Source organism: Filicampus tigris, chromosome 15 (genome assembly GCF_054856515.1).
Source record: "Filicampus tigris isolate MCC_2025a chromosome 15, RoL_Ftig_1.0, whole genome shotgun sequence".
Taxonomy (NCBI): domain Eukaryota; kingdom Metazoa; phylum Chordata; class Actinopteri; order Syngnathiformes; family Syngnathidae; genus Filicampus; species Filicampus tigris.
In genome coordinates this window covers 8,273,050-8,291,587 of record NC_141231.1, presented here as the reverse complement: position 1 = coordinate 8,291,587, position 18,538 = coordinate 8,273,050, and the positions used below count along the sequence as shown (strand labels likewise).

The window sequence follows — 18,538 nt, the reverse complement described above, 5'->3', positions numbered from 1 at the left end:
CACGCCAGCTGCAAGAGAGTCAGATATGTGAACCACGACACTACCAATGGCCACCAGAACCCTTTATTATCAGCTATCTCCTCATCCGGGTCACCCCGGTCCAGGAGATGCCCTTGAGCTATGGCGGCAGGATGGGTGGGAGTCACGGAAGAGCGGAAGAAGACGTTAATCGCATGGGAAAAGCAAAGTACAAAAAAAAAAAGTTTGGCGGAAAATCCTCTTGCATAACAGTGATGTTTTTTTGTGTGTGCGTGTGTGTGTGTTTTAATACATGGTGTTTTGGTAGTGTTGTTTAGGATCTGTAAAATGTCACATTAGTGCAAAGAGGCCTGCCGGAAAAATCCCCTAATTCACATTTTCCGTGCATGGATTGCCTCGTTGCCGCCATCTGCTCGTCGGCATCTCCAGCCGCAACCACATTCTGCCCGTCCGAAGGAATTAAAGCATGGAACTCACTTCTGTCTTTCCATTCCCTCTTTCCATTGTTGTTACTGTGCTACACGAAGCAAAAGGTCACAATTTTACAAGAATAAAACTGTTTTATTTATGTATTTATTTATTTTATCAGAAGTCATAAATCAGTGGAAAATTACAAGAATCAATTCTAAAATTACAAGAAAAAGTTACAGAACTCAAGTGTTGATACTTTATTGGAATAAAGACGAAATAGTATAATGAAAGAATGAAGTTGCAATGTGATGAGAGAAAAAAAATCAGTATTAGTAAAAAACGTAATGTGAAAAATATTCTTGTTACAAATATTTCACTATGATAAGAAATGTAGTCGTAATATTAAGTGAATTTATGAGACAAAGGTTTCGATATGTTCAATGTGAGTGATTTCAGACTGACGGCAGCAAGAGATCCAGTGTCCCATAGTCGCGACCTAAATTTGACACAAAATAAATGACATAAAAAGGCCCAGAAATGGACAGACCTCCACCCTGTTAAAAATGTCAGTTTAAGCCAATAGAAATGTGATTTTAGCAATTTGTCCAATCAAATTCCATGGTCAGAGCTAACTTTTGCATAAAAGAGTAAAATTTTCTAAAACAGTGGTAACTTGAGATGCCAGTTTAATTTGTTCCATGACCACATTCATAATGCTGAACACCTGTAGTGCAAATCCTACTTCAACACTGAAGTGAATGGAAATGACATTTGTTCCAGCCTCCCCCCAAAAATATTTTAAATGTTTTACCAATTAAAAGGTAAATGACCATCATTTTTATTCTTTACTCTATTCTTTGTTTTTTACATTATGCACAACTCTCATTTATTGTGCAATAATCTAAACGTAACATGTATTTGTTACATGTTTTGATGCATTTTTATGCTTTATAAAACATTTATGTCTGAATATTGGGGGGCTTGGAATGTATTAGGGCATTTACATGGAAAACACATCTCTACTTACAAAATGTCCTACTTAAGAAATTTCTTCCACAACCAATTAATTTCGTAAGTAGAGTTACCACTGTATATATATATATATATATGTATATATATATGTATATATATATATATATATATATATATATATAGTCCGTTCTCATCGCCCTTTGTCTGAAAAAAAAACTGTTGAACTAAGCTTCGCTGAAAGAAGAGGTAATAAAATTAAAAGGTGACATTATTATGGCAATAAAGTTACTATATTAAGATAAGATAAGATTAAGATAAAATCATAATTCTCTTTTTGGGCAGCAGATGAGTCACTGGTTGCGCAGCTGATGCCAGTGAATAGACAGACGGTATCCGTGTACGTGCTGCGGGGAAACCACTGAAGCGTTGAAATGACATGAAGGAAATTGCTTATTAACCTGCTATCTTACCAACGAAGAAGAAGAAGCCAGCAAGCAGGTGAGGGCTTCACTTTTTTCCGAGAATGTGAATGCTGAGATACGAAACACAATTAATTGTAGCTGTTCAAGTGGATGGTGAAGTATGAGAAGACAATGCAGTAATCTGATCGGACAGTGCGACCTTCTAGTGATGTGCTAACATTACAACTTTTTCCCACATTACCACTATTTGGATAATACTACACCTTTCTGGTAACATTATGAGTTAATTCCCATATGGGAGAAAACCGTCAATCACACAATTCTGATTCATTTTTATATTATGAGCTTGTTTTCGTAACTTCATTTTTTTTATTTAAGCTTGAACGGGAAGTCAACCCAAACATATTTTTTTGAAACAAGGCATTCTGATAAATATTGTGTTTGTGGAATAAGAGTTAATCCACACGTTTTTAGCCATCTCCGGGTGCGGCCATTTTTGTCACTTCTGTCGACTGAAAATGACATCACTGATGCTCAGGGCTCAGATAACAACCAATCATGGCTCAGCTCCAGAAAACAGGTGAGCCGTGATTGGTCGTTACCTGAGCCCTGACCAGTTGTGATGTCATTTTCAGTCGACCCGAAGTGACAAAATGGCCGCCCCTGAGATAGCTAAAAAGGGGTGGATTTTGCTGCTTAACTCCTATTCCACAAACACAATATTAATCAGAATACAAGTGGGCCTGCTGGGAACATATTCTTGAAAAAATTTCCTCTTTAAATCTCTTACGACTATTCCTATAACCCTACAATTTGGAGATGCCACAAGATAGTGGGAAAACACTACTTTTCTATTAGACAGGGTTTGCCTATCTAATTTACTCTCCACTTCTCACTTAGTTCCTTGGCAGAAGGTTGCCACACCAAAGCACTACTTTTATGGCGAACATATGAAAATTAGAACATTTCTAATTCTGTTCGCATAACATTGTTTCCACGTAAAACTCTTCGATTTTATTCTTGAAACAGTGCACTTTTTTTTCCTTGCAACCTTGTAACTCAAGTATAACACTACGACTTAATCGTCATAACATTAGAGACTCTGCCTTCTGTTAAGTTTGACTGCAGCCAGACATGATTTAACGGCGGGTCTATTTCCATACTGATTGGAGTGCACTGACTAATTAAATCTATGCATATGCATGTGCTTGCTTTAACGCCGCTAGTGGTTTTAATCTAAAAATCCATACAGATAGAAAGACAGAGAGGTAGCGTAGCACGCTGTGATTTAAACTGCAGTAAGAGGATCATGAACAACGAGCGAGGACTGACGTGTGCAAAGTTAGTCAAGGGTAATGAAAAAGGAATTAGTGGCTTTATTTGAGAAAAAAAATGAGAGCCAGAGAGAGAGAGAGAGAGAGAGAGAGAGAGAGAGAGAGAAAAAAACTAACATGAGTTCAAGCGCTCCCGGCTGTGTTCTTTGTGCATTGAGCAGCTGGCTTAACAGAAAAAAACAAAAAAACAAACCCTAAGTGACCTTGATACCCTAATTATATCAAAATGAATAAATAATAGAGAGTGTCCGACACTTAACGTCCTCTCGGCTCGATTGGCAGTCTCTTAATGCGTTAGTGTGTGTGTCACGCCAAGACAAGTTAGATGAGTGTGTCAAGGTGACGCAGGCTGTTAGCTTCTGTTAGCGAGCTAAGAGACGGCGCACTCTTGTCTGGGCATGTGCAAATCAGCACTGCTGCAGCGCTGCAGACCGGCCCGCGCAGACAACAAAGTGCGCAGAGCCCGCCGAGTCGTCGTAAAATATATACGGGACTTCACGTGGCATCCACTACAATACTGTCATGCATGAACACAGAAAAAGATGAATAGCTTTGATTGACTGTCACTAAAGCGTCTCACTCATTGGTCACTGCATTCGAAAAATGAGTCATCTGGACTGAACTAAGATTCTTTTCCTTTTTATTTTAAATGTTTTGTATCATTATCTTTGTATATTTTGTAGGAATGCAACGATAAAACGACAACTCATTATCAAATGAATCGATATTCATTTTGCATAATCGATAAATCATTTAAAGCCCTTGTTTAATTTAAACTTGTCCAAATCCTTGGGATTTAAGTATCTCAACAGTAAATATTTCGGTAGTCTTCCATGAAATCAGTGATCGATATTTTTGCCTATTTTCTAACATTATGGACCAAATGAAAATTTAAACTGAATTATAATGAATTTACATTTGTGCTTTTTCTGCACTGTCAATTTGAAATAATGTCCTATTTTTTAATTAAGTGATGGAGATTAAAACATTTTTTGACGATTCATCGATTTAACCTACAGATCAACTGATTATTAAAATAATCGTTTGTTGCAGCCCTAATATTTTGAATATCTTAAAAAGTGGTTTTAGACTGAAGAAAATATTGTATTTCTCAAGAAAGTGGTAAAATTACTTAATCGTATTTTAATAGTAAAGTTCTACTGGTGTGAGAAAAAATTGTAATACAGCAGTGTACTGTTTTAAGTAGGTAACGAACTGGACAAATAGTCAAATGCACGAATACAAAATTAAAACACATGCAAGGAGCAGGGAACAAACATTATGGGTTAGATTAGAGATGTTTTTGTAGTGGGCGCTAATGTGATAAAAGTTGAATTTAAGTTGCATAATCGATAGTGATGTCAATGACATTTTTTTTAGTACAGTACATCTGTCCCCAACTTTTAAATGTTACTGACCGGTTTCTTGTAATCATATATGCTGTATCTACGAACCGACAAAATAAAAACAAATAAATAAAATATAACTCTCCACGATGTTGAATATTTATTAGTGGGAGTCTGCATGCTTCTCTTAACACGCTGGCCGGTTTCATCTTGCATTCCAATGCACAGCATTTAAGTCAAGAGATAATAGCGCGAGTGGTAGTTTGTCGAAGTTGATAGTGGGAAACGCTAATGGAAGCGCGTTTAAAATCATAGGCAGACCGGCCTATCGGCGATTTCTATTTTTTCAAAAAGGCGGCTAGACGGACGGCGGAAGAGCAGCCCAGCTGTAGGCGGTAGACGATAAACGGACCGCAAAGTTTTTGTAAAATGCCCAGCTCTGCAAATATATATATGTCATGGCCTCCTGCAAGTTTGTCAGCTTTGTGTTCAGTCAAACAGGCCCACACTTGGCAAAGAGTGAGCAAACTGAAGCGAGATCATGACTTCAGTATTCGTACGTTTTGTGACATTTTTGTCTGGTGGTGTGCTTTGAGATTTTCCTAATGTAAAATCGGGGCCTTGGTTGGGTAAAAATGACCATTGGATGGGAAAAACAACCCAACTGAAAAAAGACAAACAGCTCCATCTGCTGAACATGGTGGGGCACTGCACTCGCTGCCCCTTAATGCAAAGTTGCCATTTGGATGGGCTCTCTAACAGAGTGAGCTCTAAATTAATCCCTGCATAGGATATCAATAAACACCACACTGTATGTTGCACTACATATACGGTACGTACGCAAGAGCAGCGATGACGTACATCAAAGAGTGAAAATGCTTGCTCTGTTGTTATCCGGAGGGGTGGGGGAGTGTTGCTAAACAAGGCCACGGCAACCAAACCTGTCCCATTATTCCCCTATATGTGAGCCTGTGAGGGCTCACAGCATCCCTCATTATTGGACAGCTCGGGTTGCTGAGGCATGGAAAAGGGTGGAAGGTAAGTGGCACAGCCTCGCCGCCCCCCGACCGCCGTCGATGTGACGCACCCTGCTCTCACTAAAAGCTGTCATCCATTTTGTGGCCACTAATGACGAGGGTGCTGAAACAAGAGGAGGGATGATGATCTCTTGGCTGAAAGAGCCATCCAGTGGAGGGAAGTGGGACTGCAGGCACATGCTCCCAACGCTTGCTTCTGCTGGTGTTTATGGAAGCAGTTTGAGCATTTATTCAATATCCATGACATACAGCTTATGCTAATACACTAAATGAATGCCTCCACTACTCCTGTAGGACCACTTTTGACAAACTGGTCCCCGTACTGGTAAACTACCAGGTTGCAGTAGTAACACCACTAGGCCCAACTAGTAGACATGTGTCATGCATTGGAAGTATAGGTCTCAAACTTCGATACGTTAAGTGAAAGTCAACACAAATATATTTTTTTCAAGAATATGTTCTATGCAAGCCCGCTAGTTGAAACGAGGCATTCAGATAAATATTGCGTTTGTGGAATAAGAGTCAATCCACCCGTTTTGGCCATCTCCGGGGGCGTCCATTTTGTCACTTCTGTTGACTGAAAATGACATCACAGTTGCTCAGGTAATGACCAATCACAGCTCACCTGTTTTCTGAAACTGAGCCATGATTGGTCATTATCTGAGCCCTGAGCATCAGTGATGTCATTTTCAGTTGACAGAAGTGACAAAATGGCCTAAAATTGCTAAAAACGGGTGGATTTTCCTGCTTAAGTTATATTCCACAAACGCAAGTATCCTGCATGTTTTAGATGTGTCCCTCCTCCAACACACCTGATTCAAATGATTAGCTCATCCACAAGCACTGCAAGAGCCTGATAATGATCGTGATCATTTGAATTAGGTGTGTTGGAGGAGAGAAACATCTAAATCATGCAATCGTCCCTCGAGGACCGGAGTTTGAGACCTGTGCACGAGAAGCTTCTTGAATCTACTAGTAGCACCAAAATGCCCACTAGTAGTCAGAGGTGGCAAATCCACGTGCAGAAAGTAAAAACCCTGCCACATTTGGCACTTTTACTCAACCGGCGGGTAAACAAGCTTGTTTATTGTCTTATTGATGAGTGCAAAGAGCATACTAGTACATGAACTCATCAGGAATATCGAATAACTGCTCAAACAGCTTTTGGTAGGCATTAGCTGAAAATGACTGAAATTTAATGTCAAACATCCCGTATTAGTTTCAATGATGTGTCAACTAATGAGCAACTCAGTTAAGATACAAAGAATTGACATACTGTAGGTGAGGCGGAGGCATCTGTAAAGCGACACCGCGCACCTCTGGTTTCACGCAGGTATCCTTACAGGCCGCCATGTGACTGCACACGTGGGTCAACCTGGCCGGTGTGAGCGCTCGTGTTCGGAACCGCACTTGGGTCACCCATAGGACAAGGCTTTGTGTCGAGTCGCTCATGTGTCGCCGAGCCAAAAAAAAAGCCAGGTCAGTCCTTCGGAGTCATTTACGTGATAATAAAGGGAAGAAACATTTCCTCCCACAATACACAACAACCCAGTAAAATCCAGTTTTACAGGCAAACAACAATGCTGTCAAAATCTTCAGAAATCCCACAAACTGATCTTTCATTGGCTTAGAACACACAATTGTCAAGCAGCAAGTGTCTGTGTAGAATTTGAGCCAAATACAGTAGTTAGCTAAAAATATAAAATATATCAGATTTTTTTTCTTTTTCTTTTTTTTTTTATAGGGAGTCATGTCAAACATTTTCTCTACAATATGTTCTATGTGGCATCATTAGTCTAAACACGGGAGGCATGGATCAGCGGTAGCGTGGTCGTTTCCTAACGGATGTTGTGGATTCGATCCCCAGCCATTGTGACCATGTCGAAGTATCCTCGAGCAAGATACTGAACCCCGAGTTTCTCCTGATGCTGCGTCATCAGTAGGTAGATGAGTTACAGTGTGAAGCGCTTTGAGTACCAAAGGTAGAAAAGCACTATACAAGTGACAGCCCATTTACCATGACCATTTATAGTGTTTGTGGAATATGAAGCATGAAAATCCACCAATTTTCATCCATCTCACGGGGTGGCCATTTTCCCACTGTTGTCGACTGAAAATAACATCACAGTTGCTCAGGGCTCAGGTAACAACCAATCACGGCTCAGCTTGCTTACCTCCTGACCAGACTCAGAAAACAGGTGAGCTGTGATTGGGCGTTACCTCAGTCCTGAGCAACTATGACGTCATTTCTGTCGACAGCAAGTGGCAAAATAGGGCAGCCTCAATGATGGACAAAAACCGGTGGATTTTGCTGCTTAATTCACATTCCAACAAACACATAAATCAGAAAGCCGTTTTCAGACTAGGGTGTGCTCCACATAGAACACTTTGCAGTTCCTTTGCGTATGTGTATTATCGCATCGTCTACTTGTATTTCATGCACTGATTCACCACCAACAGCTAATCAGAGTGATCAATTGTCACCAACGGCCGACGTCGTTTAGCTTTCTGCGACCGATGGCTCATTCATTCAAATACATAATAAGCACAATGACACAAAAACTCTTCATTTTTCACAATTCAATTTTTTTTAACCTTTTGTTACGTTTGTTCCTGCTTGTGAGTGTGTGTGTGTGTATGTACAAATTTGGTCAAATTGTGCACTTTGAAACCACGTTGTTTGTTTGCTTGCTATGGTGTGAAACGTAATTTTGATTGACAGCCAGATTGTGTTAGAGTTTGCATTCAGATATATTGTACATTTATTCTTTAAGTATGCATTTAATAATAATGATGATGATGATAGTAATGATGATGATGATGGTAAACTTGTGACAGATACCAAAATGTTGCCCTCAGCATGGGGCGTCCTGGGGGCTGGCCAGAGAGCGATGGTGTAAAATGGTGTCGTGGAAAAGTATTTGTTCTCCTCGAATAGTGGGTCTCGTTACAGGTGTACCTAATGAAGAGGCCGGTGGGGGTGTTCTATTGTTGAGCTTCCAACGATAAACGCGAGGTAGCAGCAGAGCGCAAGTACTGAAGTACGCTGCACTCCACATAAAGATTTTTAAAAAAAAGTCAAATAATGAAAAATAATCACCATAAATCGCCACGGTAGAGCGATCTCGGTTGACCACAACGTGCGCGTGGCGAGTGGGAGGGTCCGTGGCTGGGTGCGTGACAGGTTTTGCTGTCCACGCACGGCCCCCGCACCACCACCGCCGCGCTCATTCCACGAGCGGGTGGCTCGGTGACAGGAGCCCCGACGGAGCGTCATGATCCACGGACGCGCTCGCAGCCTGCTCGCCGCCGTCACATGGGTGCTGCTCCTCTGCGGAGCCTCGCCGCGGTCACCTCGGCAGGACGACGCCCGCTTCAGGTAACGTTCGGCGGACACTTTTACGCCACCAGCGCGTTACTTTTTTGTGAAGTTACTTCTTAACATATTTTGACAGTGACAGTGAAGAGTGCTCAGATAACATTTCCACCACCAAGTACTCATGCGTCAAGTCCAGTGGGGAAGTTGCAACATGCTACAGGTAAGTTCATTATTGGCTTTAATTACACTGGTCCACAGCAAATTGTAATCAGCGTTCGCTTGATGTGTCCCTAAACGTAATTGTGTTGCGGAATTTGAAAATGTCTTTAGTTATGTTTCTCTAATCTATATTTAGCAATTTATCATAAAAGTGCAATTTTATTCTTGTCTGTTCTTATCATTACAACTTCTGGTCATTGAGCTACAACCAAACTGGTCAACAGTAAATTTTACGTGTCCCCAAGAGTATTTTTGATGCTGATTTGAACAAAAATGTATTAACTCTCTTTCTAGCACATCAGGTTTTTGATATGCTTTCATTCAGTTTGACCTATAGAAGATTGCACAATATGGATTTTAACATGCACTGTAAAAAAAATCAACCTGTTGCTGAAGCTAACCCTTAATAAAAATAAATAAATAAAATAAATATATTAATATATTACATGTTTTTATTATCATTATCACTATTATGTAAACATGATGTATTAGCCATAGAAAAAATGTGGCTTGGAATCAGCCCCCCAAAAATCTTCTAGAAAAGGTTACTTCTGATCAAAAAAAAAAAAAAAAAAAGGTCGTAAACATTTGTTGACCAGTGTTATTTACAATGAATTAAATAACTCACCGTTTTATCATTTATGTACCGGTGTGTGAAGAACTTCCATCTGTGTTTGATTGAGATATAAAAATTCCATCTGTGTTTGGTTCAGATATCAAAATCCATCTGTGTTTGGTTGAGATGTAAGTTACCAGAAAAGAAATATCTCTTGGGTGGTGTTTGTGGAACACCATGGGTGCCATGGTAACTGTCACTTAATTGAACCAAAGTAACCTTTGAATATCCGTCTCAATTATGTTGGTAATTCACAACTTTTTGTGGGTTTACTTTGTATCTTTTTGACACCATCGTAAATGTGGAAAACTAAAATTAGAACTTTATGCGTAATACTGCTAATAGCGTAACCAACTTTACGTAATACTGCAGTTATGAAATCTCTTTGTCACATGCTGTAGTTTTTGTTAACAATGCCAAAATGTAAGCATTTTCACCGCTTAACATCGTGCTTCCAAACAGAACTGAAAAGTCAAAATATTCTGAAGCTACAAAATCAAATCAAAACCAAATTGACAAATACTTAGATTATGACAGCAAGTGAAGAGCTTTATCAATCACTCATGTCGGTAACATATTATTGTGTCTTTTTACACAGTTAATTTGCATTGTTGATACAAAGTGAGTGGTGATGGTTGCCATATCATTGAAAAACACAACTTTATGCATAATCTTGCAAGTACCGCAAAAAAAAAAACAATCTAGATTGAACTTGTCAGACATTTCACCCTTTACCCTAAAGTCTTCTTGACTTATGTCTGTCTGTCTGTCTGTCTTACGCAAACAACTGACAGTAAAAACACAGCTAGCTGTTCTTTTACGTAACAATTATCATGTTGGTATTCCCCTACATTTCAAAGATGCTGAAATCCAAGTGGGAGTGAGCCCATGAATTCATGTCAGATTTTTTTCCAACATGTCGTCTCGGCTGCTGAGTTTCAGCAATCTTATGGAACATCGTTCATCAAAGGACCATTGGCCGACCTCCCATCATGTTGGCGTTTTCAATCTATTGTGACAAAGATGAGTGTTACTGTGTTGGTATTTTCTCTGGCTCCCGTTAAAAAAAAAGTCTGTGAAGTGCTAGGGCAAGACTTTTGCTCCACAAAAGCTTCTAATTGCGGTATAAACGCTTTAATAGCACAAATGGTGTGAGCGTTGGGTGCCAGTTTGGCAACGACGTGGGCACTAAGTGTTGTGACTTTGCTACACATCGAGAAAATTAAATCTTGGCTTCACATTCTGATGGTCATTAGTTTTTTTTATATAGTGGTTTTCATGGTGGTTATAAAAGGTTTATTATCACTAGCGTATGTACCACAGTTTTATCTAAGCCACAATATAGATTGTCAACAGCACATTCCTGCCTGATGAGCAAATGCTTAAGAATGTTAACATGTTACTCAATAATTGCCCGTAAAGGGTTCAGGATGGCCACAGTTTGACCCTGGAACCCTAATTCCATTATTTCTGATCCGAACACATCTAAGGGGCAGATTGTACCTTAGATGAGGGCAGGGTGGGGGGCTGTAGGGGTATCAGTACCCTGTTGTTATTAAAATGCAACTTTATTGTTGTAAAGATTAGCACTCTGTCTATTCTTGCCATTAAAACTTTTTGTCATGGAGCTACAACCACACTGCTCTAAAGCAAATTTTATACCCCCCCCCCAACGTATTTTTGAAGCAGATTTTTTAAAAAACACTTTTGTTCCTAGCACATCAGGTTTTTGAGATATTGTATTTTTTTGTTTTACCGATATTAAAGCTTGCACAATACAGAATTAACTATGTGTTGTAATTCATAGCTATGATGTTTCAGAAAAAAATTCCACCCTCTGCTGAACCTAAGCCTTAATTCATAAATACAGTATTACTGAAGCCCATAGCTCACTAAGTGGTGAATGCTTGCAAATTTTTGTGTTGTTTTGTGTTTATGCCTTTTTTTTTTGGTCAGGGTTCCTAAAACGTTAAAAAGATGTTTGCAAAGATGTTTGCAAAGAGTTTTTACTTGTGGCAAACATGTTCATTTTTGAACATGTTGAAAAGTCGCAGGCACTTGGTGCTCCGTGAGATACGGGTTTAAAGATGTAGAAGTAAACCCCCCAAAATTATTTACAAGAATATGTTCTATGCAGCCACACTAGTTTAAACACGGCATTCTAATTAATATTCTATTTGGGGAATATCAGTTAAGCAGCAAAATCCACCCGTTTTTAACCATCTCAGGCGGCGGCCATTTTGCCACTTTCTGTCGACTGAAAATGACATCACAGTTGCTCAGGGACCAGATGACAACCAATCATGGCTCATCTTCACAAAACAGGTGAGCCCTGATTGGTTGTTACCTGAGCAACTGTGATGTCATTTTCAGTCAACAGAAGTGACAAAAAGACAAACCACTGAACTGACTAAAACGGGTGGATTTTGCTCCTTAACTCATATTCCACAAACGCAATGTTGTCAGAATGCCATGTTTAGACTAGTAAAGGTGCATTGAACATATTACTGCAAAGAATTTGTGGGGGTTGACTTCGCCTTTAAATATATTACATGTATTATTATTATTATTATAATTATTATTATTATATTATTATGAAAAGCTGATGCAGATTCGGAATCGGCACAGAAAATTAATCTAGAAAAGATTAAAAGATTGTATCTCTGATTGAAAAAATAAATATATAAAATTTGATGACCAGTGTTACCTTCTCGAAGCATTAATAATTTTTACTAATATCATGACAAAAATCTGTCAAAGAATACAAACATTTTATTCTCATAAAATTTACTTTTCTCTGTAACATTAACGCTATTCTTACAATATGCTGACATATAATGTTTTCTTGTACAACTACAATTTTGTCTTTGAAAAAATCAGTCTCGTAAAAGTGCATCTTTAGTCTCGTAAAGATTAGAACTTTTTCTTGTAATACTGTGACGGTTCTTGGAATGACATTACAACTTTGCTTGTGAAAGACTTTCTTTGAGAAATACTTTGACATACACCTTCCTTATAAAACTACTTTGTAGTAATTTATTCTCGTAAAATGCCTACTTTATTCTTTTTATTTATTCTCGAGGCCTTTTCCCCATCTTTCCTCGCGGTCTTGCTCTTAATACCTTATCCACTTTTTCTTAAGGTCAACCCAAACATATTTTTTTCAAGAATATGCCCCCAGACACCCCACTTGTTGAAACATGGCATTCTGATTAATATTGCGTTTGTGGAATATGAGTTAAGCAGCAAAATCCACCCATTTTTAGGGGGCGGCCATTTTGTCACTTCTGTCAACTGAAAATGACATCACTGATGCTCAGGACTCAGATAACAACCAATCATGGCTCAGCTCCAGAAAACAAGTGAGCCGTGATTGGTCGTTACCTGAGACCTGAGCAACTGTGATGTCATTTCCAGTCGACAGAAGTGACAAAATGGGCGTCCCCAGAGATGGCTCAAATGGGTGGATTAAGTCTTACTCCACAAACGCAATATTAATCAGAATGCCTTGTATCAATTAGTGGGCCTGCATAAAACATATTCTTGAAAAATATATATTTGGGTTAACTCCCTCTTTGAATGCATCTTTTCAATATAACATCATGATGTACAACATTTTTCCTGAAAATTATGACTTTATGCTCATAAACATTCTTCATTTTTCTCATAATACTACAACTAAGATCATAACAACATTGACATTTTCCCATTAAAATACGACACTGACTTTACGAAAACTATTCTTGCATCATAATGTGTTTTTCTTCCTTAAAGTATAATATTCATGAAATATTTCCAATTACGGAGGGATGGGTCAGAAAATGAATGCCCATGCACCTGCCTCATTTGGATGCCCATCCCTCACACTTAACCCCCCCAAGTTGGAATGAGTCACTCCCACGCTAGCCACTGAACGCCAATGCCGCTGAACATTGTAATGAGGCGACTTTTTCTATTCTAAGTTAAACGTTCTTCTTAGCTGGTTAACATAGCATGGCAAAAGGCCATGTACTCGCTGATATAATGGGATTTCATCAGCCACGCTCACATTTTTGAAACCGTTTCAAACCATCGCGCCGGCCACGCCAAGACAAAGGCCAGATTTCCCCCCGTGCTAAGCAACAATTGAGGGAGCAAAAAGAACACATTTATAATCTTTGTTTATAACTCTTCTTCAGTGGGGGCGCGCGAAAAGGATGATTGCACTGATTTATTGTGTGTGCGATGTTGGCTTAGCCTGGCCTGTAAAAAGACTTCCCCATAAAAGACTCTTTCCACTCTACAGCTGCAGCATAATTAATGTGCGGCATGTGCAGTGGTTGCAGTGTTGTTTTTAAAAATAATTCTGCTGTTACGGAGCTTTTTTGTTTCTTTTCTTCTTGCGTCTATGTCTGGTGACATGAATATTATGTGTATTCAACAGTAACTCTCTTCTTTAATTTTAATGAAGTTGTGAAATTTTTGTCGAAGAGTTGAAAAAACTGTAATGCCGTGAACCGCCTCAAATTTGGCATTTGTAAATTTGCATATTTGCAGATTTTTTTTTTTGAGAAGGGGGGGCAACTTGTCCTCCGTTATTCAGTGAAGATCTCATACATTCCCTTTTTGTGTGCTCATGTCAAAGCAACAAAAGTACAATACTAGTTTTGCGCCATTCTATGAAACTATGGTGTTGTTGTTAGGTTTAATTCATTATTTTCAGTATTTTCATCTGTGGCACCAAAATTGGTGTTCGTGTGGTCATTGAATGTGGCCATTTCTGGTATGTGCTATGCAGCAACAACCGTTCCATGTGAAGTGGTATTCTATTGACCTCATGACATAATCTCTGGTGTTCGTATGGGGAATTTGCACCCCTTTGTTAAGACAATATAAAGGTTATTCATGGATTCTGCTAATAAACGGTGAAGTGAGAGTATTGATGGAAGTATGACATCTTGATTGCTTCTGTGTTTGGGGGAGGTGCTAACGTTAGCTTGTTGTTGGTGAAAGGTGACAGAGTCATGGCTTGATAAGATTTGCCGGCTGCTTAATTAAAAATGCGGATGGGACTTTTTGTCGTAAAACATTTATTCTTGTAACATGGTGGTGTTTTCTCAAAATACAGTGACTATTTTCATGACATTCCAGGGTTTTGGTATGTCAACATTTGCAAATGTTTAACCTTATGTGACAAAATTCATTTATTAAAGGGGAAGTCAAGTTCTTTTTTCAAGAATCTGTTCTATGTAAGTCCACTAGTTGAAACAAGTTATTCTGATAAATATTGCGTTTGTGGAATAAGTGGTAATCCACTCGTTTTTAGTCATCTCTGGGGGCGGCCATTTTGTCTTTTGTCGACTGAAAATGACATCACAACTGCTCACAACGACCAATCATGGCTCAGATTCAGAAAACAGGTCAGATGTGATTGGTCGTTGTGAGCAGTTGTGATGTCGTTTTCAGTCGACGAAAGACAAAATGGCCGCCCCCAGAGATGGCTAAAAACGAGTGCATTTTGCTGCTGAACTCATATTCCACGAACGCAAAATTAATCAGAATGCCGTGTTTCAACTAGTGGGCCTGCTGGGAACATATGCTTGAAAAAAATATGTTTGGGTTGACTTCCACTTTAAGCTTCTTGTTAGCTGGTTATCTTAGCAAGTTAGCTGCATTACAAATCTTTAATCTAGTTAGCTTCATCTGAAATGTATCATCATCTTGCTTTTACAAATTCCTAAAGAAAAAAAAGGTGGATTAAATTATCAAAAAAAAAAAAACATCTGGAAGTATTACTCAGATATTTTTAACAACTGCATAATGAATTACTAAAATATGTTGTTTTTTTGGGCTACTAATGCAGCTAAAAAAGGGTGATCGAGCGAGTCCCGGTTGTTTCTCAACATCTCTTTGAGCAGATGTAGACACAGCAATCATGCCAATCTGAGATGCCTGAAAAGCATTTACACCGGTTGGCAGCCTTCCTCGCCCTCATAACATTGAAATGTAGCCTGCCGAGGAAAAGTCAAACAGCCCCATATGACAATTCAGATGCAATAAATCCTATCGCTCTATTACAATCAAACACTGTAAAACTAACGTTCCTACATTGTGTCAAAGCATATTAGAGCTTTATTATCTTAAAAGTACAACTCTATTCCTGGAACAATCTTAACTTTTCCCATCAATAATGTGGTTATTATAAAATGTGTTTTTATTTTCTGTCCAAGCGGTCTAAAGTTTAATAGCTGGATGGACCAAAATGTCCTTCAACTAAACCAAAACAAAACTGAGGTTATCATTTTGGCATTAAAGAAAAGAGGGTTGCTGTTAGTAAACACTATTTTCGTGCGGTGCGCAAATCTAGTACATAGCGCAGTCTTACTGCGCAAGGGTGTTTTCGTTCTTTGGTATTTTACTCAACTTTTCACTGGTAGAATTGGACGTAAGGAGGCCTTTGTGCGCCGTTGAAGGGTGGAAGTAGTCTTTTCCCGGCCATGCATGGACCAACAGAACCTTATCCTTATATCAATTCTTTTGCCTTTAAATGTTGTATTTTTCCTTTAAATGTTGTTTGGTAGCTAGGTGACACACATTTTATGAAATGTGCTCTATAAATAAAGCTTCCTTGCCTTACTATTACTAATGAACACAGGGTGAGTGGAAGAAGTCTGTACCACTGTTGAAAGACAATAAATTCTTACAATCTGTATCAAATACTAAAACATGCCCACGCTGAGCACCGTACGTGTTAAAAGCAAGGAAGTAAACATATGTTTTCCATTCTGGCAAGAGCAGGGGAAGCCTGTCAGGTGGACACACAGAAAGTGTCGGGAAAATGACGGCTCCTGCAGAGTTGAAAGCTGTAAAGATTTGAATGGTGGATCACAAGGAGGAAGAAGAAGAAGGATTAGGACGAAATCGGGCTAGCTAACGATCCCCACTCCGCTTCAAACGTACACACGTACTGATTAATTGAAGTCATCACAATTAATCAGGAATAAAAACACAAGAAATTGTCGTTGGACGTTTTTCAATTGTGATTAATTTCAAGCTTAGCAAAACATAAGCTAAGAAATTAGTTTTATGCACACACTCTGTAATTGTAACTGAGTAATGGTTGACGTAGTACAGTTACAGCATCTGCCGACTGACTTCAGATGAGGGCAGTCATGTAAATGGAGGCAAATTTGTATCTCAATATTCCCTTTGAAATAAATAATGATTTTTAAAAAAAGAAATAAATTTTGTATGTAGTTACGTGTTTCATCAGTTATAAATATATGTTAGGTAAAGATGATCTTTGAATCTCGTAACCTAAAACATATCGCTTCTATTTTCTTGCAAAATTACAACTTCATTCTTGGGGTGGAGGGGGAAGGGGGAATGTAATTATGGTCGTCTAAATTCACTTTTTGTGGTCTTACTGTACTGCAGCTTTTTAAATTGTACATATCAAATTTTATATTACAGATGTTTCGCTGTCGCAGGAGTTTGCAGTGATCATTTTTCCGCACAGACTGTTACTGCAGACTTACGTCGCAATAAGTGCAAGCCAGGGGGAACGAGTGAGTAAAAGACAGAGAATGTCCAAAGTTTGTGATAATTTGAAACTTCAAAAAAAGAAGATAAAGTGCATTGTGTCTGCTGCAAACCAGAACTGGCTTACACAACTGCACGTCTACAGTAAAGTAAATAGTAGGACTTTTTGTAGTGATGCTACTACATTACTATTCTGATATTGCCGTTACACTTTTTCCTTATAAAAATCAGACTTTATAAAAACATGAGACTTTTTTTTTACTGTTACAAAACCAACATTGACTCATACATTTTCTCGTAAAATTTTCTCTTATTACTACGATTAATCTCGTAAAAGTGAAACTTATTCTCATCAAATTACAACAAATTTTCAATAAATTAACTTCTCTGAGTATGATGGTTTCTTTTATCATAGCACTGCTGTTTTCATATGATTTGTATTGTGAAAAAAACTAAAAAATACGTTTTAAAAAATATGAGTTTTGATCTTGTAAAATTTAGTTTCTCATAATTCTGACTGCTCAGAAGATTCCCTTTTTTTCTTTTTTTCTGTTTCATGACAGCACTGTGGCATCTATGATCATGCATTTTCATCGCTATGATTACTTATCTTGAGTAATATTGTAATACAGCTGTGGGTGGGAGATGGAGGCATGCTTAATTTGCATTTATTGCTGCTCCTGCTGGGGGTGGGTGGGAATCTAAGACTTGTATTTCCTAAAGTGAGAAAGATGTTGGAGTGCAAGCCATCACGATAGCACAAGGGAGGACATGTTAGTGTTAAAGAGCATTCCTTAGTGACAGATGTGGACTTCATGCAACGGCTAACATGCCGTTTGTTGCTTTGTTGCCCTGCTTGAACACAAATGACCACCATGCAACATTCCTAACTGTGTTTTCCTTCAGCGCACATAAAGATAATCTAACCAATTTTGAGCATGAACATGGATTTATCCTACCTGCCTTGCTAAAAAAATGACAAATGGCAACAATTGTAAATTGTTAAACAGGCTCAATATTTACAATAAATTCCTAATCCTGTTACATCACAACTGTTGATGTAACATTAGTGACAGGAGGACTTTTTCAAGATTACAATTCACACATTTATTGGTGTTACATTGAGACTTTTTTTTACATAGTGCCATTGTTACTCCACAGCTATTGTTGCAACATTACTGCTGATACCGTTTTCTGAGGAAAAAAAGTGCAATTTTATTCTTGTAAAATTGTGACTCACTCGTGTGATTAGAAAATAATGGCCTTTTCTAAATTGTTCTCGTAACATAAGGATTTTTTCGCATTAAAATGCTATTATATTCTTGCTTTATTCTACACCATGACTTTTTATATACTATTACA

At 38.5% G+C, this 18,538-nt stretch overlaps 1 protein-coding gene across 1 annotated transcript in view; it reads left to right on the top strand.

The window, feature by feature from the left end:
- Positions 1 to 8,454: 8,454 nt before the first annotated feature.
- The window catches only part of ccbe1 (collagen and calcium binding EGF domains 1), a 33,864-nt gene continuing 23,780 nt past the window's right edge, over positions 8,455 to 18,538 (top strand). Inside the window, exons 1-3 of the mRNA XM_086053519.1 lie at positions 8,455 to 8,542; positions 8,620 to 8,880; positions 8,957 to 9,040. Coding sequence (XP_085909645.1) covers positions 8,777 to 8,880; positions 8,957 to 9,040 — 188 coding nt within the window. The 5' untranslated portion in view covers positions 8,455 to 8,542; positions 8,620 to 8,776. The remainder of the gene's footprint in view (positions 8,543 to 8,619; positions 8,881 to 8,956; positions 9,041 to 18,538) is intronic.